At 38.5% G+C, this 27,799-nt stretch overlaps 2 protein-coding genes across 3 annotated transcripts in view; one reads left to right on the top strand and one right to left on the bottom strand.

Annotated features, from left to right (window-relative positions):
• Nucleotides 1-3,013: 3,013 nt before the first annotated feature.
• Nucleotides 3,014-4,460, bottom strand: LOC132893853 (uncharacterized). Its single transcript, XM_060933011.1, has one exon. The coding sequence runs from the start codon at nucleotides 4,094-4,096 to the stop codon at nucleotides 3,491-3,493; it is 606 nt and encodes a 201-aa protein (XP_060788994.1). The 5' UTR covers nucleotides 4,097-4,460; the 3' UTR covers nucleotides 3,014-3,490.
• A 10,611-nt stretch (nucleotides 4,461-15,071) lies between these two features.
• plcb2 (phospholipase C, beta 2) overlaps nucleotides 15,072-27,799 on the top strand; it is a 62,214-nt gene continuing 49,486 nt past the window's right edge. For both annotated transcript variants that reach the window (XM_060933993.1, XM_060933994.1), the window contains exons 1-7: nucleotides 15,072-15,193; nucleotides 16,182-16,259; nucleotides 17,226-17,294; nucleotides 21,281-21,421; nucleotides 27,098-27,177; nucleotides 27,477-27,530; nucleotides 27,607-27,682. In XM_060933993.1, coding sequence (XP_060789976.1) covers nucleotides 15,110-15,193; nucleotides 16,182-16,259; nucleotides 17,226-17,294; nucleotides 21,281-21,421; nucleotides 27,098-27,177; nucleotides 27,477-27,530; nucleotides 27,607-27,682 — 582 coding nt within the window. In that variant the 5' untranslated portion in view covers nucleotides 15,072-15,109. The remainder of the gene's footprint in view (nucleotides 15,194-16,181; nucleotides 16,260-17,225; nucleotides 17,295-21,280; nucleotides 21,422-27,097; nucleotides 27,178-27,476; nucleotides 27,531-27,606; nucleotides 27,683-27,799) is intronic.

Here is a 27,799-nt window from a genome sequence, read left to right as displayed (position 1 = left end):
GCAAAAAAAAATAATTTCATAAATCTGATTACGTGAGTAATGAAACTAAAATAAGTCCAGGGTCTTTTCTTCACTATTGCTCCCTGCACTGTAAATGTGTCATGAAGGCACAGCTTGCTCTTTGTTGTAAAATGGCTCCTAAGTCTCTTGGCGCACGTTGCGTGATATCAGCTGCACCTGGGTCCTGCGTTCATAGCATAAACTCAAGCACACACACAAACACACCAAGCTCGGGGCTACTCCCGTGCTCGAGAGGATGTCTCAAGCTGTCGTTTGTGGTGTTAGTTGAGATCAGCAGGTGTGGGAACACAAGGTGGTGTGTATGCATGTACAGTATGTGTGAGTGTGTGTCTGTCTGGGATTGAGCCATCACCACTTGTCCTAATCCTCGCTATATCTCATTCAGATCAGTCCTGAAGCTCTGGTGCCTGTCTAAAGCCCAGGCATTATGCAACTCCATAAACCACATTTGCTATTTGCCTTTCAAAGATGCTTTTGCTTGATGAGCTGTGGTTTCTACAGTTGCTAATGCTTCTAACACTTATACACGTAGTTCCTTTTTGAACACCATTTACAATCCAGGCCTCCCTGAGACATTTGCAGATCGTTAAGTTTGATGGGAATGTAGGGGTAATGAGAGCAAAAGATGCTCTTAGAGTGGATTTCTTCATTAGTGACGACAGTGTCCGCTGGGACATTTGTGCATCCATCTGCCTTTTCTGTCAAAAATGAAGTCATTAGCACCAATATATTCAAAACAACCTGGGCTTAGTCTCATTAAGAGGTTTGATCATGTTGTATCATTGTATTGCTATCGTTTTAATAGCTTAATGCCCAACATATTCAATTTAAAGAGATCAAGCCACAAGGAAATTGATACATGTGATGCCTCTCAGTGCTTCCTATTGATTTGCTCGTATACAACCACTTAATCACTTGTGTGTTCTTCGCTAAAAGGCAGGCTGAATCAAAGAAGCCTATTGGGACACCTTGTTTACAAGAACAGCTGTCAGTGTAGCTACTATATACAATGCAGTGTGTGCATGAGAGAGAGAGAGAGAGAGAGAGATTATGATTATGCTGATCACATCCGAGATGGCTAGAAATGACTCAGAAGATGAATGAGCTCCCAGTATTGTCTCTTGATAAAGGCCCATAAACACTATGGTCCATTACCCTCACCCCATACACACATACGCAGAGACGTACTGTATAAATCATATACGTTTTGTGTTGATTAAACACTTACTACTGCATGTGTCATTATTTACAATTAAATGCTTTCAAACAAATATCCTGTATTTATCTTGTTCTTATTTTTCTTCATCTGCATCCCTTTAATTTCATAGCGATTTAAAGGAAGCCATTTATGTTCCAAGTTTTGTTACCTTAAGTGTAGGCGTCCTGCAACGCTGACTTTATAACATTGTACATTACATAACAGAAGTGTTTTTGCCTTTGCTCATCTGCCTACTGCCCTGCTTCCCTCCATCAAGTGCTTCAATAATCCACAGCTTATGTTAGATGCCATACGAGCAAACTAAACAGTATGTCCAAATCAAATGTAACTATAGTAACCTATGATGGAGTACTATTCTGATGTATGATAGCAGTATGTAGTTCAAGATGAAGTTAAATAATTTTGGTTAAAGAAAACCCCAAACTAGGGGACAAAATATAGACACTTCAGCTATTATAATAAACTCAATGTTCAATTTATAGCCACTGGTTCTTCAGGGTTTTTTTTTTAATTAAAGGGGAAGCCATGGGCTAATGGTTACAGAAACAGCTTTGGGACCAGAAGGTCACCAGTTTGATTCCCTGGAGCAGCAGGAATGGCTGAAGTGCCCTTGAGCAAGGCACCGTATCCCCAACTGCTCCCCAGGCTGCTCTGGATATGTTGTACATTGCTCTAAATAAGAGCATCTGCTAAATGCCTGTAATGTAATGTAAAAGCAGGTTCTATGAGAGTTGTCCAAAATGAAGAGCTTTAAGAAGAACCTTTTCAGGAATCTAAAAACCTCGAAAGAGCCTTTGACTGTAGACATCGGAATAAGATGCTTATCATTATTATGGACCATCAGTAGTGAGGTATTTTTAATTGGTAAAATAAGTTTCTACAAAAATAGGTATAGAAACCATGCATGTTTTTACAAGGGCCTTTATTTGCCTTTGGGGTGGTACACCCGCCCACCCACACACAAGTGTGTGTGTGCCTAGTATACATGATTTTGGTAAAAAGTAGCCTATGCTTGAAAGGTCAGTCAAGGCCTGAGCATGTGTACTATATACATTTACCAAATAGCCTACATGTGATATATACACACTACCGTTCAAAAGTTTGGGGTCACTTTGAAATGTCCTTATTTTTGAAAGAAAAGCACTGTTCTTTTCAATGAAGATCACTTTAAACTAATCAGAAATACACTCTATACATTGCTAATGTGGTAAATGACTATTCTAGCTGCAAATGTCTGTTTTTTGGTGCAATATCTCCATAGGTGTATAGAGGCCCATTTCCAGCAACTCTCACTCCAGTGTTCTAATGGTACAATGTGTTTGCTCATTGCCTCAGAAGGCTAATGGATGATTAGAAAACCCTTGTACAATCATGTTAGCACAGCTGAAAACAGTTGAGCTCTTTAGAGAAGCTATAAAACTGACCTTCCTTTGAACAGACTGAGTTTCTGGAGCATCACATTTGTGGGGTCGATTAAATGCTCAAAATGGCCAGAAAAATGTCTCGACTATATTTTCTATTCATTTTACAACTTATGGTGGTAAATAAAAGTGTGACTTTTCATGGAAAACACAAAATTGTCTGGGTGACCCCAAACTTTTGAACGGTAGTGTATATACATATAAAATGCACGATACATTTACATTGATATTTGCACATACCTGAGCGGAACTCGACACAGGTTCCTCTGAACTAGGAATCCTGGTTAATTGGGAGGCTATATGGAAATTGTTGAATGCTGAATGAAATGCAATATAAAATATTTTCCTCTTACAATGTTTTAATAGCTGGTCCAAAAAAAGTATCACTGTTCTAAAAAAACTGAGATGCTGTTAATTATATTCGTGCTGCAGTTCAAATAAATACGTCTGGCACACTATACCGGTTAGAAACTCTATGCAAGCACATAATAAAGGTGACTTGGGGAAGGAAGCTGGGTGTTTATGCCAATCAGTTTGAAATATAGTGTCCATCAAACAGGTGCCTAAAATGAAAGATTACACTTTGGACGGTTTAATGTTACATGGAAATGTTTTAAGAATAAGTCTGTGTAGTGCATTAGCATCATCATCATCACCATCCTAATCAAGTAGGCGTCCATGCACCAAGCGCTCAATACTTCACATCTTTCCATGAATCCTGGTGCGCGCGCTGCTATGCGCCAAACTTATGCGTCCTAAACCGAGTGCGCCGAAATAGTCCTGCATTTGCACACCGTTAGTGCATGCGGTTTAGAGTCGAAGTGTAAGCTTAAACCAGTGTGCGTCCTTCTGGTGCTCTCTTTTCCGGTCCGTTTTGAGAGCGCGCAGATTTCTCCGGTACCGTCTCGCGCTTTTCTCTTTTTGCGTCACTCGGACTCGTCCTGCTGCCCGGGTCTGGATCGGATCTGTACTGTCCAAAAGCGCTTTGTTTCATCTGATTACTCACAGGCGTGTATTCAATGGCGGTCGAGTATGCGTGCGCTCTTTCCGCAATCTGTGCGGCCGCGCTCTCGTTTCCAGCTCCGGTCGCATTAAACCCCAAGTCTATCTGCGTCCCATTTGCGCTCGTACCGTTATCCGTTTGCGTGAAATTGGTGCTCGTGCTGTTAACGCTGCTCGAGATGTTCTTGGACGTGTTGTTGTTTCCCACGGAGCTGTCCGTCACTCCGAGCCCCTGGCTGGTCGGTTTCCATATTAGGCTGTAATAAACAGCCAGGATGATCGCCGCCAGGGACACGGAGAGCACGTAGGCGAACACGGTGGCCAGCCGGACCCACTTTTTGTTGGTCTTCGCAGCCATCTTGGCTTTCTTGTCCCCTGTGTAGGTGGCCGGCTTGCCCCGCTCCATGTTGGGCATGAAGTCCCTGTCCCGCATGTTGGCCCGGTTTTTGCCTCGGTGCTCCACCACCCCGTCCGTCTTGAAGGCTTTTTAGAGGGTCTGGGAATCTGAGAAATGGAGGAGGTTTTAGATCCAAACGCAAGAAAGACGCACCGGACGCTTTAGGGCCTGCTCGATGCGTTTGTGGCTTAGAGCAGCTTATTTTTCATCCATTTTCCCTCCTCGAAGCCTTCTCAAAAACCCATAATAGTACACCTCATTTCATCCTCATCCTCGTCGGGTTTCCCCCCTTTTCTGCAGCATCCAGCCGCCAGTTTCCAGCAGGTGCGGATATCTAGGGACAGATCAAGCGCGCAAATGCATCATTTCACAAAAGTGCGGATTTAAGCCTGATCACTGATGACACACGCACCACTGCTCGTCCTGTTCAGCATCTGTAGAGCATTGCTCAGCTAAAAATACAGTAAAGGGGGCGGGCGAGGGCTCTTAAAGAGACGGCTATGACACAGCGGAGAACATGATGGGGTGATGATGCTCAGGTGCTCAAGAGGATGCGATCTAGATCTTTGGATATAACTGCAATTAGATTCCCACTGACCGAGAACGAGCATGGGATTTTTTTTAGGAGGAAAGTAAATGCAGAAACTGCATCAATCACTTCATCGATCACTGCATAATTCATCCAGACTTCAGCTCATGAATAAATATGATCAGCTCCTGAGTTATTTGCTGTAAAATACAGGGTACAAACTGCAGCCCTGCATATGGATGTAATTAGTGATTTCCCTGCTCCAGGCCAACTGATTGAACTTCTCAGATAATTTCTAAAAGCTATCCTGTAGCCTTCTCATATCCCCCAGAGTGGTCTCTGTACTGGATATAAACACTGGGTCTTATGTCTACAAGGTGTCAGAATGTAGGCAAAGTGAACCACTAGTGAGCAAGGGCTTAAAAAAGGGGAGTCGGGGGCTTGATCACATTAGTTCAGCACCTTGGATAGCAATAAAAATCCACAGTTATTTATGCAGTTACATGTTCTGAAGAATATTTGCCAGTAACTACGGTGCCTTACATTTCCACATTTCATAGTGTCAAGACCTGGAACTGATCTGGTTTACCATTTCACACAATATGTCGAATGTTTGAAGGTGCAAAATATTTTTCATTGTGATACAAAAGTTAATTAATTATTATTGGCCTATAATTATTCATTCTTCTGGGTCAATATGCAGTAGAACCACCTTTGGCTGCAGTTACAGTTGGGAGGATGTTTTTGCCCATACTTGCTCAAGCTCTTTCAGATTTGATGGAGTCTGTCAACAGCTATTTTCAAGCTTGGGGTTTTGACTGTGCCATTCTAACGCATTCAGATTCCTGGTATTGAACCAGTCCAGTGTCGCTTTGACAGTATGTTTAGGGTCATTCTCCTGTTGGAAGGCAAACCTCTGCCCCAGTCACAAGTCTTTTCCAGACTGGAACAGGGTTTTAGGTTTCTGCCAAGCATCGTGCTTTTTGCCAAAACCAAAATATTCAATTATGGTCTCAGACCAGAAAAGCATTTACCACATGTTTGCAGTGGCGCCAAATGGAATCTCCGCTATACACCACTCAGCCCTAACATTAACCCACTGGCATAATATTGTGTAGGTCCCCCTTGTGCCCCTAAAACAGCTCTGACCCATCAACACATGGACTCCACAAGACCTCTGAAGGTGTGCTGTGGTATCTGGCACCAGGAAGTTAGCAGCTCATCTGTTCAGTCAGATTGCGATCCGGGGAATTTGGAGGTCAAATCAACACCTTGAACTCTGACATGCTGCTCAAATCATTCCTTAACAGTTTTTGCAGTATGGCAAGGCACATTATCCTACTGAAAGAAGCCACTGACATTAGGGAGTACCGTTGCCATGAATGGATGTATTTGGTCTGCAGCAATGTTTAAGTAGGGGGTGCGTGTCAAAGTAACATCCACATAAATGCCAGGACCCAATGTTTCCCAACAGAACTTTGCCCAGAGCATCACACTGCCTCCACCAGCTTGTCTTCTTCCCATAGTGCATTTTTCAAGGCCCAGCACTGCCAAGCTGTTACTCTTGGGCCCTTGAGCAAGACCCTTATCCCTGTCTCCTCCAGCGATGCTGTATCATGGCTGACCCTGTGCTCTGATCCCAGCTGGCATATGTGAAAAAGACTTTCACTGTGCAAAAAATAAAGGCTTCTTCTTCTTCATGACCTTGTTGCCAGTTCGCCAGTTGTTCTTCCTTGTACCACTTTTGGTAGGTACTAACCATTGCATACCAGGAACACTGCAAGACCTGCCCTGTTGGAGATGCTCAGACCCAGTCATCTAGCTATCACAATTGCTTAGATCCTTACATTTGCCCATTTTTCCTGCTTCCAACACATCGAATTTGAGAACTGACTGTTCTCTTGCTGCCTAATATTTCCCACCCTTTGACAGGTGCCATCATAACGAGATAATCAATGTTATTCACTTCACATGTCATGGTTTTAAAGTTATGGCTGATCTGTTTAAATTTACAACTATTTATGCAGTTACTTATATATTCTGAAGAATGTTAGTCAGTAACTACAGTAAAACTACTAGGATTCATACGGTATGTACAGTGCCTTGCATTTCTACATTTTATAGTTTCAAGATCTGGAAATGAATTGGAATTAAATGCAACGTTTGCCATTTTATGAAATATGTAAAATATTTGAAGGTGCAAAATATAATTTTATTGTGATACCAAAGTATAATTAACATTGTTGAAGTCCAGTGTTTCACCAATAAAAGTTCCTCAGCATTACCATGGAAATGTATTTGAAATATTTCTATTTGTACTATTACATTCAGTCAGGCTAAGAATGCACCACCCATTCCCACTGGAACCAGAGTGCTGAAGCTCAAAGACCTGGCCAGAAGTAGATTAAGCAATATGGCATTTCACAAGAGCCAGATGTTCTCCAGCACCTGTAAACTAAAGTGTAACAACAGTGTGAATTACTGTAGAGAATGAAGAAGGTCTGCCATCGTAAAGGTTCTTTACAGTACTTATGCAAATTGGATTACAATTATTTAAGTTTCCTTGAGTGTATATTTTATGATATGCAATACACCTTCTGTTGATACTTGTTTTATCACAGTAGCATCTTTCAGCCAAATTTCAAGGACGTGCATGTATAAGGCGGGACCTTTTCAATGATGTACATTTGCCTAGCCTCTGAAGGACCCATCCTACCAAGGAATCACCCGTGACATTGAGAAACACTATTGTCTGGGTTGTCAGGACTTCTTTTTGTCTTTGACCATTTCCTGTTTCTCTGGGATACATGAAAAAAATGCACATGTAATGGATTCAAACATACAAAACCAATTAAAAGTAGACGGCCTTTCGATTTCATAAAATCAGTGAAATTTAGTTCCCTCTGAAATTTGGTCATTGTAATTATGTTTATTTCTGCAATATCTCCAAAAAAAGAAAAGAAAACCCCAGTTCATTCTGTGGCTGGGAAGTTATTTAATTTGAGGGGATTCCTGAGCAAATAATGTGCATGAAATCGCTCGCTTTGCGCAGTCAAGCAGACAGAAGAAGTCCGTGTGCGCATGTCCGGGTTTACCTTGACCGTGCACTGACAGTTCCATCATTCTGTCACTAAACAAACAGCTGATCACACCGGTGCTTGCTGACCGCCAATATTTATTAGTTTGGTCCTGCGTTTCCTTTCCTTCGCAACATAACATCTTTTCTTCTTGCTTTCCGTTACTGTAGTCGGTTTTTCACATTTCATTTGCACACTCACATCCGCCATTTTTCTCTCCTGTTTCAAAATTGTATCCAACAATGCCTTGTGTGAACGGGGAAAGCCCACCACGTGATGCATGACGTAGTATCTTGAATTGGGTCATGGTGAAGGAGGAAAAAATAGCAGAGAATTTAGGGTCATGTGACCCTAAATTCATTAATTGTTCTATTTAAAAAAACAACAAACAAAAAAAAAACCCTAATAAAATTGGAAGTCTGTGATTTGAATTCAGTAGCTTTCAGTCCACTAAACAAAAATAATTGGATGTCAGGGAAAATTCTTTTTATGACCTACTACACTTGAAAATTCTGAAAGGCAATACAGCTTTAAGTCTCATTATTAGGCATAATGGATTGGAATACAGTTTATTGTCTCTGTAGAAGTGCAATAAAATATTGTGACTTCCCAAGTATGATGCTTCGTGTTAGAAATGCACAAGTATTTCAGGTACAGGAGCTGTACCTGAAATGCTGCCTGAGCAGAGCTACTGAATAGCCAGAGACTTCACCCAGTCCTCAACACTCAACTGTTGACTTGACTATTGGACTGTTTACCCTTCTGCCCTCTGGCAAATGCCATGACAGCATGAGGTGGAAAACTGCCAGGCTATGCAGGAGCTTCTTCCCACAGGCCATAAGACTCCTCAATTCCCTTTAAGAATAAAAAAAATATACAGTACTGTGCAAAAGTCTTAGGCACATGCTGATCTACAAATGCTGTTGACCAAAAATGGCTTAAAAATAATGAAATGAAATGTTTTGATATAAAAACAAATACTATAAACAGCAGTAAGCCATAATAAATGAAACAAAGTCAATATTTGGTGTGAGAAACAAACAAAACAAACAAATAAACAAAATTATATATATATATATATATATATATATATATATATATATATATATATATATATATATATATATTAGGGCTGTCAAATGATTAAAAAATTTAATCATGATTAATCTCAGAATTTCATATAGTTAATCGCGATTAATCAGATTTTTTAAAATCTATGTAAATGAGTAAGGCTTTTAAAGTGAAATGCTACAATTAAAATGGTGAACACATTTTATGCTAAAAGTACTTGTTAAAAACTGCTGGGACAAGAGAAAATGGTAAGGGAGTTTATTCACTCCCATACTAGGCAGTACTGAACATACAAAACACAAAATTGGATTTTGTGATGGATTAGGGAGCTGTAGTCTCAAATATAAAACATGTAGTCACATACTACTGTGTCTCAGTTCAGACATATGTGACAAAAGAAAATAAAAATGAAATAAAACTTCAATTGTGCTGGAGTTGTGTTCAGTCACAGTGCTGTGCAAACAAAAATAAATTGCAGTTGGACTTCAATAAAGACATTTAGTGTCCTATCACAGTCCTACAGCATACTGAACTCTCACTTTACAAAAGTATTTTAGAACTGTAAAGTGCATACCAAAACCAACTCAATCACACTCTTCTTTTGAAATGAAACTTCCCGTTTAACAGACCTTTCTCCATCACTCACACTTACTCTTACTGATCAGTCCCCCCAGGATCCCGCGGGCCTTTTTTGTGATTGTTGCGGGCTAAAATGTCTGATGTTGCGGGGTTTTCCAACAAATTGCGATGAAAGTTGCGGTGTTTTTTAGGTTTTTGTTGCGATTGCATTGCGGGAGGAAGTGAAAGTTGCGAGAAATTGTTGCGATTTTCTCTTTTTGTGATTAAAATTGAGTGATATGTTAAATATTAAGTTATTACTGAAAAACTATTGATTAAAAAAAACAAAGACACTGAGAAATTGTCCTATAAACAACTTTACCAATATAAAAGATTACCAGGACTACAAAAATGCAGAAAAATAAGCTTTACTTATCCAAATGCACCTGTTGGTTCAAAAGTTAAAGTGCAGAGAACCTCACAGCACAACATGAAGTTACCTTCAAATATAATATAAATGCCTCAGCTTTCATGTAAGAAAAAAAAAAAACTATTAATACTAGTACTGTGTGCAGGCAGTCTCTCCTGAAGACTAAATTAAAGAATAATTATAAACTAATAAAATAAATGGCTCAGGCTTCATAGAAGAAAAAAAACAATTTGAACAGAATCTCACAGTATGATGCTGAAGCTGCCTAAACAATGGAAAATAAAATACCATTTTGGCAAAAATGTTGGCATCCATTAATTTCTTGTATTAAGTAAAAAATACGTAAAGTGCACACAGTCCTTCACTGTAAACATAACACACTTTCAGTAACAGCATTTAAGCCTATATAAACACTGACTCGCACATGCAGTGTTGCCAGATACTGCTGACGTTTTCCAGCCAAAATATGTTCAAAACCCGCCAAAATGGACTTGAAACCGCCCAATCTGGCAACACTGCGTGGCGTGCGCGCATGCTGCTTCTCTTGAACGTATACACGGAAGTAAGGTGGAAGGTAGTTTGTCGAAGTCACCTCAAGACGACGCCAACGATTGGTCAAATTTGCGGGAAAGTTGCGGTGATTGGATATAATTGCAACACCGCCCTGAATTCGCGGGGATTGGTTGAATTTGCGTTGAAGTTGCAAATCGCAACATCGCGAAATCCTGGAGGGTCTGATTGAAGCAGCGCGCGACAAGCCTTAACAAGAACTACGGGTGACTCGCAGGGCCAAATTAGAATTTGCGTTAACGGCACTATTTTTTTAAAATCGCGATAAATTGAGATTGCGTTAATGCGTTATTATCACGTTAACTTCGACAGCCCTTATATATATACAGTATACACACACACACACACACTAGTGCATCTCAAAAAATTAGAATACCATGAAAAAGTTCCTTTTTTCATAATTTAATTCAATAAGGTAAACTTTCATATATTCTATATTCATTACATGTAAAGTGAAATATTTAAAGTCTTTTTTGTTTGAATTTTGATGATTATGGCTTATAGCTCATGAAAATCAGAAATCCAGTATCTCAAATTATTAGAATATTCCCTAAGATCAGTCAAAAAAAGGATTTACAATACAGAAATGTCCAACTTCTGAAAAGTGCATTAATTTATACACTCAAAACTTGGTTAGGGCTCCTTTACCATGAATTACTGTATCAATGCGGTGTGGCATGGAGGTGATCAGTCTGTGGCACTGCTGAGGTGTTATTGAAGCCCAGGTTGCTTTGATAGTGACCTTCAGCGTATCTGTATTTTTGGGTCGGGTGTTTCTCATCTTCCTCTTGACAATACCCCATAGATTCTCTATGGGGTTCAGGTCAGGCAAGTTGGCTGGCCAATCAAACACAGTAATATCATGGTCAGCAAACCATTTGGTAGTAGTTTTGGCACTGTGGGTAGGTGCCAAGTCCTGCTGGAAAAGGAAATCAGCATCTCCAAAAAGCTCGTCAGCAGATGGAAGCATGAAGTGCTCTAAAATCTCCTGGTAGATGGCTGTGTTGACTTTGGACTTGATAAAATACAGTGGACCAACACCAGCAGATGACATGGCACCCCAAATCATCACAGACTGTGGGAACTTCACACTGGGCTTCAAACACCTTGGATTCTGTGCCTCTCCACTCTTCCTCCAGACTCTAGAACCGTGATTTCCAAATTAAATGCAAAATGTACTTTCATCTGAAAAGAGGACTTTGGACCACTGAGCAACAGTCCATTTCTTTCTCTCCTTAGCCCAGATAAGACACTTCTGACATTGTCTCTGGCTCAGGAATAGCTTGATATTAGGAATGCGAAAGTTGTATCCCCTTTCTTGAAGATGTCTGTTCATGATGGGTCTTGATACACTGACACCAGCCTCAGTCCACTCCTTGTGAAGCTCTCCCAAGTTCTTGAATCAACATTTCTTGACAATCCTCTCAAGACTGCGGCCATCCCTGTTGCTTGTGCACCTTTTCCAGCCACCCTTTTCAGCAATGACCTTTTGTGGCTTACCCTCCTTGTGGAGGGCATCAGTGATCATCTTCTGGACAACAGTCAAGTCAGCAGTCTTCCCCATGATTGTGGTTGTGTGTACTGAACTAGACTGTATTTTTATGTTTTTGTGCTGTATGCCATACAGATTAAAATTAAAATAGAAAAATGCTTGAAACATTTTAGTTTATGTGTAATGAGTCTATAATATATAACGTTTTCACTTTCTTAAATAACTGATGGAAAATATTGAACTTTTTCATAATATTTTAATTTTTTGAGATGCACTAGTGTGTGTATATATATATATATATATATATATATATATATATATATATATATATATATATATATATATTAGTCTCAGGTCCAGTCAGCGCAGCTTTATAAGGAAATGAGCTGTAGGTTTTACTGAGCATCTTACAGAACCAGCCACAGTTTTTCTGGACACTTTGACTGTCACACTCGCTTCTTAATTTTTCAGTAAAACCCAGCAGCCTTCATTATGTTTTCTTTTTAATCTGAAAAGAAAGTGGTCTCTTATGTAATATGCTGCTCAGATACAAACATTTTTTCTGTGACATTTAGTTTTTTGATGGAAAACGAATGTTTTGACTCAAAAATGTTTTTGTACTGACTCGATAATGTAGTAGTCATAACACAGAAATCTATAACAGTTTGTATGTAAAAAAAAAAAAATCAGGGCCCTAAGAATTTTGCATAATACTGTAAAAACACACATGCATGCACACACCCCTCATCTCCAGCCATTTTAATGAACATTCACTGTTTGCATTTCTTGAGCACTTTATTAATACACACCAGTGACAATGTTTGCATTATTTATTATCACATTGTACAATAAGTCCAGTACTGGAAATAACAGGTGCAATATTTGTCAGGTCTTAGTTTTCTATTTCTGTCTGTTATATTTTTCACTGCACATGGTGCTAGTAGAGATGATATTTTGTTCTGCTGTGCACTACTTGTTGTATGGTCAGAATGACAATAAAGTTCACTTTGATTTTGACTTTGACACTAATGATCCTAGAAGGCGCTTTGCAAAAGCAGCAGTACTGATTAGATACCACAGCAACTCTGACAGCAGAATGCTTTAACCCAAAACCTGGTTCTGTTTGTATGTACAGAACAACAGAAAAGTGAAATATAGTGATACACGTAATAATAATAATAATAATATAATAATAATAATAATAATAATAATAATAATAATAATAATAAAACAACTTTCATACTTATTAAGCGCAAAATTCATACAAATATAAACTAATGCATTGTACATACACACTCATTCACATACATAAAACAAAATGTGTGTGTGTGTATATATGTGTGTGTGTGTGTGTATATATATATATATATATATATATATATATATATATATATATATATATATATAAACAAACAATAACATTTAAAATGTCATATATAGACTATTGTAAGATAATTATTAAAATAAATAACAAACAGTAATGTCATAAATCATAAGCTAACCTAGGTGAGGGGCATTAGGTTAAAAAAAAGATTTTTCATGTGGGAAAATTCATAATTATCAAAAGATACTCTGGACATTGAGAACATTCATCTGTAACCACTTATCCTGTGCAGGGTCGCAGGCAAGCTGGAGCCTATCCCAGCTGACTATGGGCGAAAGGCGGGGTACACCCTGGACAAGTCGCCAGGTCATCACAGGGCTGACACATAGACAACCATTCACACTCACATTCACACCTACGGTCAATTTAGAGTCATCAGTTAACCTAACCTGCATGTCTTGGACTGTGGGGGAAACTGGAGCACCCGGAGGAAACCCACGCGGACACGGGGAGAACATGCAAACTCCACACAGAAAGGCCCTCGCCAGCCACGGGGCTCGAACCCAGAACCTTCTTGCTGTGAGGTGACAGCGCTAACCACTACACCACCGTGCTGCCACATTGAAAGCAATGTTTAATTGATTGTTTTCAAGAACAACAATTGTTTAAGGGTGTTAAAATTTGTGAGAATACTATTTAAAAGAAAATAAGTTTTGAGGTGAATGATTGTTAGAGGAAAGGTGAGTTTTATTTGAGTGGAAAACTGTAATAATTCTGCATAATATTATTTTTTGCCCATTCTCTGTATTGCTATAATTGTGAAGTTGACTAGGGTAAGAAGTCATGCAAGGTAAAGAAGTTTCTTTCTAGTGACTAACCTCCTTCACACACACACACACACACACACACACACACACACACACACACACACACACACACACACACACACACACACACACATATTGCATTTGCCAAATAAAAATACAAAATGTGAACTAATGCATGTTTAATATTCAGTACAGAGTTTGTAATATCACACTTGTATCTTCCAGAAGCATTGTAGTCTTTTATAGTGGCATTTTTATAAGTAACTCTAAAATGTTATAAATTAAGCATCACTGAGCACTGTAAAAGGCTTGGAAAGAATAATCTACTCTTTTTGTAAAGAAAGATTGCTAGCTTTAAGTGATTTATAACAATAGTTCTGAGTTAGGAACAGCAGTGGCTTCGTGTGCCTGGCAAGTTTGGAGAGGTCGTCTCATGCTAACATCTGCCTCCATGATTTACATGTGTTATTGTTGAACTTTCGGACATTTGACTATGACCGAAACTACCCTGGAGAAAGATGATTTAGCCATTTTCTCTCCCTTTGAGCCCAAATGCATTATTATTCAACTGCAATCTTTTACTTTTGAATTTATAATGTTTTATTTTATACCTACAAAAGATTTATCTGGAAACAGTAAAGTAGAAATATTATTAAGGCCTACAAGGTTCTCCCAATGCCATGGAGAATCTCCACTAGCATTATTATGTTGGCAGAGATGTTAAGGTTTTAATCTTTTAACTGCTATTAACATATTTATAAAATGGGAGTGTGTTTTTAAAATCACACAGTCAAAAGTGTATTTACAACCAAAATTAAGCACAACCAATAAAATCAAAGATTCAGTTTAAAAGCTGCGTTAGAAACCAATGCATGCTTTTATAAACGACATCATCCATCAAAATACACTACTATACACTACACTACTATTGTGATATATTATACAAGCCTGTATGTTATCCATATTTGCAAATTTTAAAAGCTTTTTTTTCACTCATACTGAAGCTCATACGAATCACCTGGAATGTTTTGGTTCTCCACCCTCGAAATGCTCATTTGCAAGTCATATGAAAGGTAAGGTGGTTTTAGAAGTGTTGCTTCACAATCTACAGCTGCCACTGTGCATGTCAGCTCCGATGCCCATCACTAAAGAACGAGCTGAGTAGGACACCATGATCAGGAAGCGTTATATTCTCAAAGAACCTGAGATCAAAGATTATTTGGTCAAAGGAGAACGATTCACAAAATGGAAAGAAGTGAGTGTTCAAACTTTCCTCTTCTTCTTCTTCTTCTTCTTCTTCTTCTTCTTCTTCTTCTTCTTCTTCAACACATGCTGTTTCAGTACTTGGATGTTTTGGATACAGTTCCTGCTTTTATCAACTATTGCTGCCATTCTTCACGAGACATTATTAGAAATGTATCTTTGAGTTGATCAGGTCGAGGTTTATTTGTATGTTGCTGTTTTAATCAGAATCAGAATCAGAATTACTTAATCCCTGGAGGGAAATTCAAATTTGCTACCAAGCTCCTGAATCAAAGAAGTAAACATGTCTAAAAATTGAAGATAAAATTGTCTGAAAGAAGAATAAATAAAAATAAAATAAATTTAAGTAAGTTCAGTAACTTAAGTAAAAGCAAAATGAAGTGATTTTATATACAATGATTCCTATATACATATATTGCACCTGAGTTAAGGATAAAGATGCAGTATGTGAGACAGTGTCTGGGTTTGCCTTTGTAAATAGAGGAGATACCAGATGTTCAAACCTAGGACTATTCCATGAGTCAAATAAACTGCGAGTGTCCTACTGTGTTTGTTTATTTACAAAATAATTTGCAGAATTATCTACATCACTAACTAGAAATATAAAGACGAATAAACAAGTCATTCTCAACTTGATTGTTTCTTCATTAATTAATGATTGATCTGTTCATTGATGAAGTCAGTTTGTATCATGCACATTAATCACTGAGCCCTTATTTTGGTTGAATCCTCGATCATTTCTTTGACGCAGTAAATATAGAGTATTTTGAACGTCAGAAAGATTCTGATATGGAAATGTCAACTGCATGATGATTTGTACAAAGCACACTAATTATGTGTACAAGATTGAGTCTACAGTATGTCAGTATTTATATTTAAGTCGTGTATGACTAGAAATTCACTTCTAAAACTCCGTTGTGTTCTTCCTTAACTCTGTAAAGTGCAGTATATTGTTTTGACACATTGGTTTCTAATTCCAGGACTCATCACGCACTGTGCCTGTCACGATGAAGATGGATCCAAAAGGATTCTTCCTCTACTGGATGAACTCCAGCAAGGTAAGCTGTGAAACTATAAAAAGCTCCAGTCCTGAAGCAGATCGTGGAGATTTAATTCCTTAAACGTACATGATTCAACTGACTAGCCATTTGCCATAGTGTATCCGAGCAGGTACATTACTATCAGACAATGTTTAAATACTTACAAAAGACATTTGCTGTTGTTACTTCTTTCTGTATTTAAATTTGTGTTTTTGATATTTAGATGATAAAAGGTCAAATTTTATATTCATACCACAGCCACTTTGACATGATTGAGAGGTGGACACAACTCCTAAAAATTTTCTTTCTTTCTTTCTTTCTTTCTTTCTTTCTTTCTTTCTTTCTTTCTTTCTTTCTTTCTCTCTCTCTCTCTCTCTCACTCACTCACTCACTCACTCACTCACTCACTCACTCACTCACTCACTCACTCACTCACTCACTCACTCACTTTCTGTACCACTGATTTGAACAATGTTGGAAATCAGTCTGCAGTGCTTTGCTCAGCTTAGCTGCCTCTGCAGACTGTAAAAGCACTGACTGTATCATTCCATGAGTCACAATTACATTAAGATATGTTTAGAACAGATGTGCGTGTTATCCAGAACACACACAGAATACAGATATTTAAATAAATAAATAAATAAATAAATACTGTAGTCTGGGGTCAAAGCACTGGGACAATACTGAAACACAGCAGAAGTGCTGTTTCTAATGTGCTGCATGCCATCTTTAGCCAATTCAGACATGGCATTATGTTATTACGTAACATATATTACATAAATACGAGTGAATGTTGATATTCGCAGACTTGCAAAATCACAGCCAGATTCTTTACATATTAATGCATATTACTGGTGTGTGACATTCTTTCATGTTAATGTTACATTATTGTCTTTATGATTATTAGCATTTTTATTTTCATTAAGACTGATCTGTGGTCATAGTGCTGCATTCTTAGTCTGTGTGTGTTTTCTTTTATTGTAGGAAGTAGAAATTGTGGATGTGGCGACCATACGGGACACACGGACAGGGAAATATGCAAAACTTCCCAAAGTAAGTGCCAATTTGTTTCATTTAATCAAAATGTTCTTTCATATCCTGACTGTGTTCTGTGATTACAGAAGCCAAGAGCTTGTGATTGAACTATTTGTATAAATTTGCACACACACACAGACAGAGAGAGAGAGAGAGAGAGAGAGAGAGAGAGAGAGAGAATGAATTTGACTTTGACGTGTCAATATTTTGACTACATTTTTGCCTGATTATCTGAGTCATGTGAAATGCTGGATGAAAAATGTGTTCATGTGAAGCAAAAAGGCAGAGATAGCCCAGAGGCGCTTTGATATTAAAGTAATTTATATTTTGTTCAATCAGAATTGGATTGAATGGTCTTTATTGTGATATGATGTAGTGAAAGTGATGTGAAAGAGCGACATGTGAGTTGCATCAGAGGTCACAAGTCAATTTTCTTCTTTCCTTTTCTTATGCATCAGACCACCCACACTAACCCACACACACCCACACACACACACACACACACACACACACACACACACACACACACACACACACACACACACACACACACACACACAAAATCAGGCACATACGCAAGCAGCCTGTGTTGTTGTGTTGAAGATTTGCATTAAGCCAGATTTGCTTGGCTCTGCTTGGCTTGTATTCACAAATGTTCTTTGCATGAAAAGCAGATGCAAGGGTGTTTAGAGTTGAAATGCTCTCAGCTGTTGCACGAGTGAGTTCAGACCCTGGAGTGAAAGATAAACAGGAGAATTGTACACAGCAAAATCCCCAGTGTTGAATTAACACCCAGAGTGTTGATTTAACACCCTACTGTGTTTATATAGGTCCAACTGGACACAAATTAACTCTTAAAGTGTTAATTCAACACTGAGGAATTTGCTGTGTACATATTCTGGTTATGTGGTTATGTTGGCCAACCACATAAGTATCCAATGAAATATATTCACCAGGTGAAGGCATACTCTGAAAACTCATAATGGCCAGTTGACCATTGAAATGACTTTTTTTAAATGGCCAATATTTAGCAAATGAGAATAATGTTACAAGAAGACTGTATTAATATTTTAAGTATTTGAATATCAAATCTGCCATCCAGAAATCTGCCATCAATAGGTCAGGCCTTTTAATTATTCATGCCCTTGATCTCATGATTTTAAAACTGTAATGTTTACAGCATGTAAATTTAAGAAAACTAGCTCACCCCAAGCCTTGACCTGGACCATTCCAAGAAAGAATCACACTCTATAAATACACAAATGAAATAGGCTTTGATTTTAATGTTTATGTACAGTGCTGAGCATAAATGAGTACACCCCCTTTGAAAAGTAACATTTTAAACAATATCTCAATGAACACAAACAATTTCCAAAATGTTGAAAAGACAAAGTTTAATATAACATCTGTTTAACTTATAACGGGAAAAAGTAAGGTTAATAATATAACTTGGATTACACATTTTTCAGTTTTACTCAAATTAGGGTGGTGCAAAAATGAATACACCCCACAACAAAAACTACTACATCTAGTACTTTGTATGGCCTCCATGATTTTTAATGACAGCACCAAGTCTTCTAGGCATGGAATGAACAAGTTGGCGACATTTTGCAACATCAATCTTTTTCCATTCTTCAACAATGACCTCTTTTAGTGACTGGATGCTGGATGGAGAGTGATGCTCAACTTGTCTCTTCAGAATTCCCCATAGGTGTTCGATTGGGTTCAGATCAGGAGACATACTTGGCCACTGAATCACTTTCACCCTGTTCTTCTTCAGAAATCCAACAGTGGCCTTAGATGTGTGTTTAGTCATGTTGGAAAAGTACACAACGACCAAGGGCACAGAGTGATGGTAGCACCTTCTCTTTCAGTATAGAGCAATACATCTGTGAATTCATGATGCCATCAATGAAATGCAGCTCCCCGACACCAGCAGCACTCATGCAGCCCCACATAAGGACACTGCCACCACCATGTTTCACTGTAGGCACCATCAGAGCATTTTTTAACATAGTTACTGGGAGACCATTTGGTCTCCTAGTCAATGCCAAACCAGCTTCACTGGGAGACCAAATTTTAAACCAAGTTATGTCTTATCATTTGGTTCAATCAGTTGCAATTAATTAACCAAGTACCATGTAAGTATACATTTAACAAGGAAAACGAAGATTTATGTTATAAGATATACACACAAGATCATGTTGGTTAAGAAAAACAAAACTAAAATTTGGTTACTGAGATGGCTGATGTCAGAATCCGATGTCATTACTGTGTAACTTTGAGTGTCTTTGACATAACATTTGTGCTTGGTAATTGCTCTTGATAGCTGTGTAGTCACTGTAGTGTGTTTGTCTGTGTGGTGATTGGTGAACCATTTTGCATCACAGAATATGCCACAGCGGTGCAACCGCATGGACTCTGGGGCCTGTGATTGTATTGCCCAGACCAGTTGGTCTCCTAGTGGAAAATCCTTAAAAAATGCTCTGGGCACCATGCATTTTTCTTTGTATTCCTCACCTTTGCGATGCCATACAGTTTTGAAGCCATCAGTTCCAAAAACATTTATCTTGGTCTCATCACTCCAGAGTATAGAGTCCCAGTAGTCTTCATCTTTGTCAGCATGGGCCCTGGCAAACTCTAGGCGGGCTTTTTTGTGCCTGGGCTTTAGGAGAGACTTCTTTCGTGGACGGCATCCATGCATGCCATTCCTCTGCAGTGTACGCCGTATTGTGTCACGGGAAATAGTCACCCCAGTTTGGCTTTCTACTTCTTTAGATAACTGCAGTGAACTTGCATGCCAATTTTCTTCAACCCTTCTCATCAGAAGACGCTCCTGTTGAGGTGTTAACTTCCATGGACAACCTGGACGTCTCTGTGAGATGGTTGCAGTTCCATCTTTCTTAATTTTTTGTACCACTTTTGCTACAGTATTCTGACTGATAAGTAAAGCTTTGCTGATCTTCTTGTAGCCTTCACCTTTGTGGTGTAAAGAAATTATTTTCTCTGGGGAATTCTGAAGAGACAAGTTGAGCATCACTCTCCATCCAGCATCCAGTCACTAAAAGAGGTCATTGTTGAAGAATGGAATAAGATTGATGTTGCAAAATGTCGCCAACTTGTTCGTTCCATGCCTAGAAAACTTGGTGCTGTCATTAAAAATCATGGAGGCCATACAAAGTACTAGATGTAGTAGTTTTTGTTGTGGGGTGTACTCATTTTTGCACCACCCTAATTTGAGTAAAACTGAAAAATGTGTAATCTAAGTTATTGTGGCAGCGGGGGCATGGTCAAGCGTCGGTCTGTGACCGGAGGGTGGAGTCAGGGAAGGTAAGTGGCAGAATCACTGCACCTGATGTCAATTAACCTGTGTTTGTGTGTCTTCCCCAGTGACCGCGCCCTATATAAGGAGAGAGAGAGAGCAGAGGAAGGGAGCTCTCGCCCCAACCAGACAAATGATGTGTGTGTGCGCGTCTGTGGTACTGGGAGATTGTGAAGGCTGAAAAGCTGAAAATACTGAGTTTTGAAAACTCAGTTCTGGCCTGCCATACTTCTGTGCTCCACCCACCCACTCAAAGTCTTACAGTGAGCTTTTCAGCCTTCACAATCTCCCAGTACCACAGACGTGCACACACACATCATTTGTCTGGTTGGGGAGAGAGCTCCCTTCCTCTGCTCTCTCTCTCCTTATATAGGGTGCGGTCACTGGGGAAGACACACAAACACAGGTTCATTGACATCAGGTGCAGTGATTCTGCCACTTACCTTCCCTGACTCCGCCCTCCGGTCACAGACCGACGCTTGACCACGCCCCCGCTGCCACAGTTATATTATTAACCTTACTTTCATGTTATAAGTTAAACAGATGTTATATTAAACTTTGTCTTGTCAACATTTTGGAAATTGTGTTCACTGAGATATTGTTTAAAATGTTACTTTTCAAAGGGGATGTACTCATTTATGCTGGGCACTGTAGCTTTGACATGACTTTGCTCTATCAACAGCATCAAAAAGTCCGAAACACATTCAACATGGACTTCCCTGACAGTAATTACTTGGCCAAGACCCTGACCATCGTAACTGGTCCTGACACGGTCAATCTCACCTACTACAACTTCTTCGCAGGCAAAGAGAAAATAGTGCAGGTAAGAATTTCAACCATTAATGACTTTCACCACCATAAACATCTAGGCCATCTTAATCTAAATTTGCTAAGTACACAAATAAATTAATTCAAAACAGAAGTTCACTGCGAGCTTGTTCAGTCATTTTTATTTTACAGAATTGGACTTAAATAAAAAAATATGTACAAACCCCAATTCCAGAAAAGTTGGGATATTTTCCAAAATGCAATAAAAACTAAAATCTGTGATTTGTTAATTAACGTGAACCTTTATTTAACTGACAAAAGTACAAAGAAAAGATTTTCAATAGTTTTACTGAACAGCTCAATTGTATTTTGTAAATATGAATGAAGTTAGAATTTGATGCCTGCAACACACTCAAAAAAAAGTTGGGACAGAGGCATTATTACCACTGTATTACAGCACCTTTCCTTTTATTAACACTTTTTAATCGTATAGGATCTGAGGATACTAATTGTTGCAGTTTTGCAATTTCTCAATTCTTGCTTGATACAAGACTTCACCTGCTCAACAGTCCATGGTCACCGTTGTCTGATTCTCCTCTTCATGCTGCATGATGCATTCTCAATAGGAGAGAGATCTGGATTGGCAGCAGGCCAGTCAAGGACACACACTCTGCATCTATGAAGCCATGCTGTTGTAGCCTGTGCAGAATGAGGCCTGGGATTGTCCTGCTCAAATAAACATTGATTTCCCAGGAAGAAACGTCACCTTGATGGCAACATATGTCTCTAAATTCCCAGTATATGCCTCTGCATCAATGGTACCTTCATACACATGCAGTTCACCCATGCGGTGGGCACTGATGCACCCCCATATCATCACAGACACTGGCTTTTTCACCTTTCTCTGATAACAAACTGGATGCTCGTGTTCACCTTTGGCACTGAGAGCTAGACATCATTTTTTCCCAAAAACAAGCTGAAATGTGGACCCATGTGACCACAGCACACGTTTCCATGGTCTTTCAGTCCAGCTGAGATGAGTTCAGGCCCAGAGAAATCAGCGTTGTTTCTGCATAAAATTGTTGAATGGGTTCCTCCTTGTGTAATACAGTTTCAGGTTACATTTCTGGATGCGGCAGCGGACTGTGTTAAGTGACAACAGTTTTCCGAAGTACTCCCGAACACATGTGGCTATATTTGTCACATTAGCATGATGGTTTCTCAGGCAGTGCCGCCTGAACAGAGGCGATTCTAGAGTCTGTTGTGGCAAAAATTTCCAGGGGGCCCTTCTGACCAGTGTTCATCACCAATATGTTATAAATAATCTGACACCAACGAAAAATGTATGAAACCAGAGTTTTTTAAATTCCAAATGTGAAAATACAATGGTAAAGAACAATAAAAACAATAAAAAACAAAATAAATAAGCCCTCAGGCCCCGACTCTCGGGGGGCCCCTGGGCCAGGGGGCCCCAAGCAGTTGCCTGCCTTGCCTGTTTACAAGCTGCGCGTCTGCGCCTGAGGGCTCGAAGGTCACGCATATTCAACAGTGGTTTCCAACCTTGCCTTTTACGCACTGAGGTGTCTCTGAATTCCCTGAATCTTTTCACATTTTTATGCACTGTAGCTTTTAAAAGACCTAAATTCGCTGTAATCTTGTGTTGAGAAATGTTCTTTTTCAATTAACTAACAATTCTCTCATGAATGTTGGCACAAAGGAGTAAGCCACGACCCAGCCTTGTTTGCAAAAACTGAGCCTTTGGTGCATGCTCCTTTTATATCCAAGCATGATACCCTCACTTCTTACCAGTTAACCTGCTTATTGTGGAATCTTCCAAAATGGTGTTGCTTGAATAATCGATCAACTTTTCAGTCTTATTTTGCCTCTGTCCTAATTTTTTTTTGAGTGTGTTGCAGGCATCAAATTCTAACTTCATTTATATTTACAAAATGCAATTAAGTTGGTCAGTAAAACTACTGATTTTTTTTGTATTTTTGTCAGTTAAATAAAGGTTCATGTGAATTAACAAATCATAGATTTTTGTTTTTATTGCATTTTGGAAAATATCCCAACTTTTCTGGAAATGGGGTTCGTAAAGTTTAAAAAAAAAAATCCAGTTAGTGTAGCTTGCATGGCTATTAAATAGCAACAAAAATCAGCAATAATGATAATAGAAATAATGAAATACTGTGTATGACCATGTAATCATAATGAGATTAAATTATACTACATAATAAATATAATAACTTTATTATTTTGGCATGCTCATAATTCTACTGTAGTATGCACCTTTTACTGAAACATAAAATTTTACTCCATACTGCTCAAACAATTGCTGTTTTATTACCTTGTCCCTGAGCCTGACTGACTTCCTAAATTCATATTCATCACCACTTGACAGTCATAAACTGTGCCTGAAGGCTGCCACAAATTTATGAGCTCTAATGCACTACACAAACCAGCTGTGGTTTCTGTGCCTAGGCAAATGCATTTTATGAGTTTATGACCCTAATATCCTGGTCACTGGTGCAGACTTACTGAGTTTGGTCAATATGAAACCATGTGTCTGTGAAGGTACGGTTCAGTCTAAGGTACTTAAATAGCCAACAATGTATGAAAGATGGTTGTATAGTTTAGTGAGGGGATAAACTCCTGTTACTCATGGAAAGCTCAGGGATCTTGTGCCCTCTGCTGGAAAAGACATTAAATGGACAGAAAGGATTGTGCCATAAAAGAGCTAAGGATCAGATCCACATAAAAAATATAAACATATTTGTATGCTGGCCTTGGAAAACCTTTTCATGTGGTGACATTTGGACATCTTCTTCTAGAAATGTTGTTCCCATTTTGATTTATCTTCCTTTAGAAAATGTTTTTCCTTTGCACTTCTCATCAAAAACAGAAGTAAAATTAGAAAGGTATTCGGAAGAGTGCATACCTCTGCCAAGCCATGCATTATCAAGATCAAAATCAAATCACTTGAACCTAGGATAATACTAAAGCTGTACACCAAATTTCATCCAAATTCGTTCACTATTTTTTGAGTTACATTGGGAAAAGGCAAAAAGAATCCTGGATCCGCATGCATATCCGGATTTGCATTAAAATCTAATCAGTTGTTCCTTCCCCGATGGCCCACCTTTCCTCGAAATTTCATCAAAATCTGTTCACTAGTTTTTAAGTTACAATGGGAACAAACAAACAAACAAACAAACAAACAAACAAACAAACAAACAAATGCAGGCAAAAACATAACCTCCTCCAACTAAGTTGGTGGAGGTAATTAAAGTATTTTTAAAGTCTAGTTACCTCCAAAAGTGCAAATAGAAATTCTATTCCACTTCAACTGCAAGAAAACAACACACTGATTGTCTAAAAGGAGCTGCAATAAATGTTAATGCTGTATACATTTCATTTGCACTCAATATAATGTGCAATAAATACAATATAAGAATAAGACATATATAACCATGAAAACAATGTCATTATTCCCACTTTCATTAATAGCTTTCATTAACAAAATTATAATATAATTAGTATTATTATAAATTATAAAAGGAAATATTTCTATATATATTTATTTTTTCTTAAAGTTGACGTGATATAGGTAAGTATGTTACAGACAGAAAATTTAATTGTTGTTGTTGTTTGTTTTTGTTTGTTTTTTTCCATAATTTTTGGCCAGAATTCAGGGACACTAACCATGCTTTTTTAAAATAATTTTTTCCTCTCTTTTGGAAACACTACTCCTGTTTCTTTCCTGATTTTAACATTGAGATTCAACATTATAATTATTAATCTCTCTTATCCGAGTCACAATGGCCTTCAAAAAGAAATGCAACGTACAACCCTGATTCCAAAAAAGTTGGGACAAAGTACAAATTGTAAATAAAAACAGAATGCAATAATTTACAAATCTCAAAAACTGATATTGTTCACAATAGAACATAGACAACATATCAAATGTCGAAAGTGAGACATTTTGAAATTTCATGCCAAATATTGGCTCATTTGAAATTTCATGACGGCAACACATCTCAAAAAAGTTGGGACAGGGGCAATAAGAGGCTGGAAAAGTTAAAGGTACAAAAAAGGAACAGCTGGAGGACCAAATTGCAACTCATTAGGTCAATTGGCAATAGGTCGTTAACATGACTGGGTATAAAAAGAGCATCTTGGAGTGGCAGCGGCTCTCAGAAGTAAAGATGGGAAGAGGATCACCAATCCCCCTAATTCTGCGCCGACAAATAGTGGAGCAATATCAGAAAGGAGTTTGACAGTGTAAAATTGCAAAGAGTTTGAACATATCATCATCTACAGTGCATAATATCATCAAAAGATTCAGAGAATCTGGAAGAATCTCTGTGTGTAAGGGTCAAGGCCGGAAAACCATACTGGGTGCCTGTGATCTTCGGGCCCTTAGACGGCATCACATACAGGCATGCTTCTGGATTGGAAATCACAAAATGGGCTCAGGAATATTTCCAGAGAACATTATCTATGAGCACAATTCAACTGTGCCATCCGCCGTTGCCAGCTAAAACTCTATAGTTCAAAGAAGAAGCCGTATCTAAACATGATCCAGAAGTGCAGAAGTCTTCTCTGGGCCAAGGCTCATTTAAAATGGACTGTGGCAAAGTGGAAAACTGTTCTGTGGTCAGACGAATCAAAATTTGAAGTTCTTTATAGAAATCAGGGACGCCGTGTCATTTGGACTAAAGAGGAGAAGGACAACCCAAGTTGTTATCAGCGCTCAGTTCAGAAGCCTGCATCTCTGATGGTATGGGGTTGCATTAGTGCATGTGGCATGGGCAGCTTACACATCTGGAAAGACACCATCAATGCTGAAAGGCCAGGTTCTAGAGCAACATATGCTCCCATCCAGACGACGTCTCTTTCAGGGAAGACCTTGCATTTTCCAACATGACAACGCCAAACTACATACTGCATCAATTACAGCATCACTGCTGCATAGAAGAAGGGTCCAGGTACTGAACCGGCCAGCCTGCAGTCCAGATCTTTCACCCATAGAAAACATTTGGCGCATCATAAAACGGAAGATACGACAAAAAAGACCTGAGACAGTTGAGCAACTAGAATCCTACATTAGACAAGAATGGGTTAACATTCCTATCCCTAAACTTGAGCAACTTGTCTCCTCAGTCCCCAGACACTTACAGACTGTTGTAAAGAGAAAAGGGGATGTCTCACAGTGGTAAACATGGCCTTGTCCCAACTTTTTTGAGATGTGGTGTTGTCATGAAATTTAAAATCACCTAATTTTTCTCTTTAAATGATACATTTTCTCAGTTTAAACATTTGATATGTCATCTATGTTCTATTCTGAATAAAATATGGAATTTTGAAACTTCCACATAATTGCATTCTGTTTTTATTTACAATTTGTACTTTGTCCCAACTTTTTTGGAATCGGGGTTGTATCTGTGGCCACAGCGCTGTAAAACATTTCAAATTGGTTTAACTTGGAAATGCAAGTTAACTCAATTTGACGATTATCTTTGTTTCAACTCAGAAAAAGTTTCAATTAGTCAAGACAACTAAGTAATTCAAGTCTAACTTTTGAAAACTTGCACAGATTAGTTCAAATTAAAACACTTTTCAGAGCTCATTGAATTAAAGAGAAAAAGTAAGTGGACATAACTAAACAAAGCTGAAATGTTTTACAGTGAACATGAAAACGTAACAGTAATCTTTTTTTTTTCCCCTCCAGAACTGGGCTGATGACATCCTGGCCATCGTCTATAATCCTCATAGGGCCAACGTCTGCAGACAAGTCTACCTGGATAAATTGTAAGAAACCAGATTTCAGAAAAAACATGTGCTCAAGTCACATTAGCTCATTTGTTACATTTTTATGCTGCATTTTAAAATAAGTGATGTACAAGTTTCATGTGCGCAATTCCAGGATCATTGGCTATAATTTCAGCATTTAAGCCATGATCAGCACAGATTTTCCAAAATAAATATCCAGATTATTTGTCAGGGACCGTCGTCTTGACTGGTGGCATGGGCAATACTTCATGTACACACATGAAAGCAACATTTCTTAAACATTCGTTTCATTTTTCTACATCTCTATTTGGTTATAGGTATGTTCGCCTCACACTGCAAACCAACAAGGATGGCAAGATTCCTGTTAAATAGTAAGTATTGTTTATGGTAATGTTTGGTTGTGTTATGATGGTTGTGTGTATCTAAACCCTAACTATTTTCCAACAGTATCTATAAGATGTTTCCAGCTGACAAGAAAAGGGTTGAGAGTGCACTAGCAGCTGCAAAGCTTCCTAAAGGGAAGGTGAGAGAGCTTATCAGTTTCAATGTGTACATTTTTTTTTTTCATTTCATATGTCTTTATGTGTAATAACGACATTATCGATTATGTGACCTTTATGATGTCATGTGCGGTTTAGAA

This window comes from Neoarius graeffei, chromosome 11, assembly GCF_027579695.1.
Source record: "Neoarius graeffei isolate fNeoGra1 chromosome 11, fNeoGra1.pri, whole genome shotgun sequence".
NCBI lineage: Eukaryota > Metazoa > Chordata > Actinopteri > Siluriformes > Ariidae > Neoarius > Neoarius graeffei.
This window is presented reverse-complemented; position numbering and strand designations above follow the sequence as displayed.

Bases quoted from the DNA above. Each gene is read 5' to 3' on its own strand.
- LOC132893853 (XM_060933011.1), bottom strand. From the start codon at position 4,096: ATGCGGGACAGGGACTTCATGCCCAACATGGAGCGGGGCAAGCCGGCC.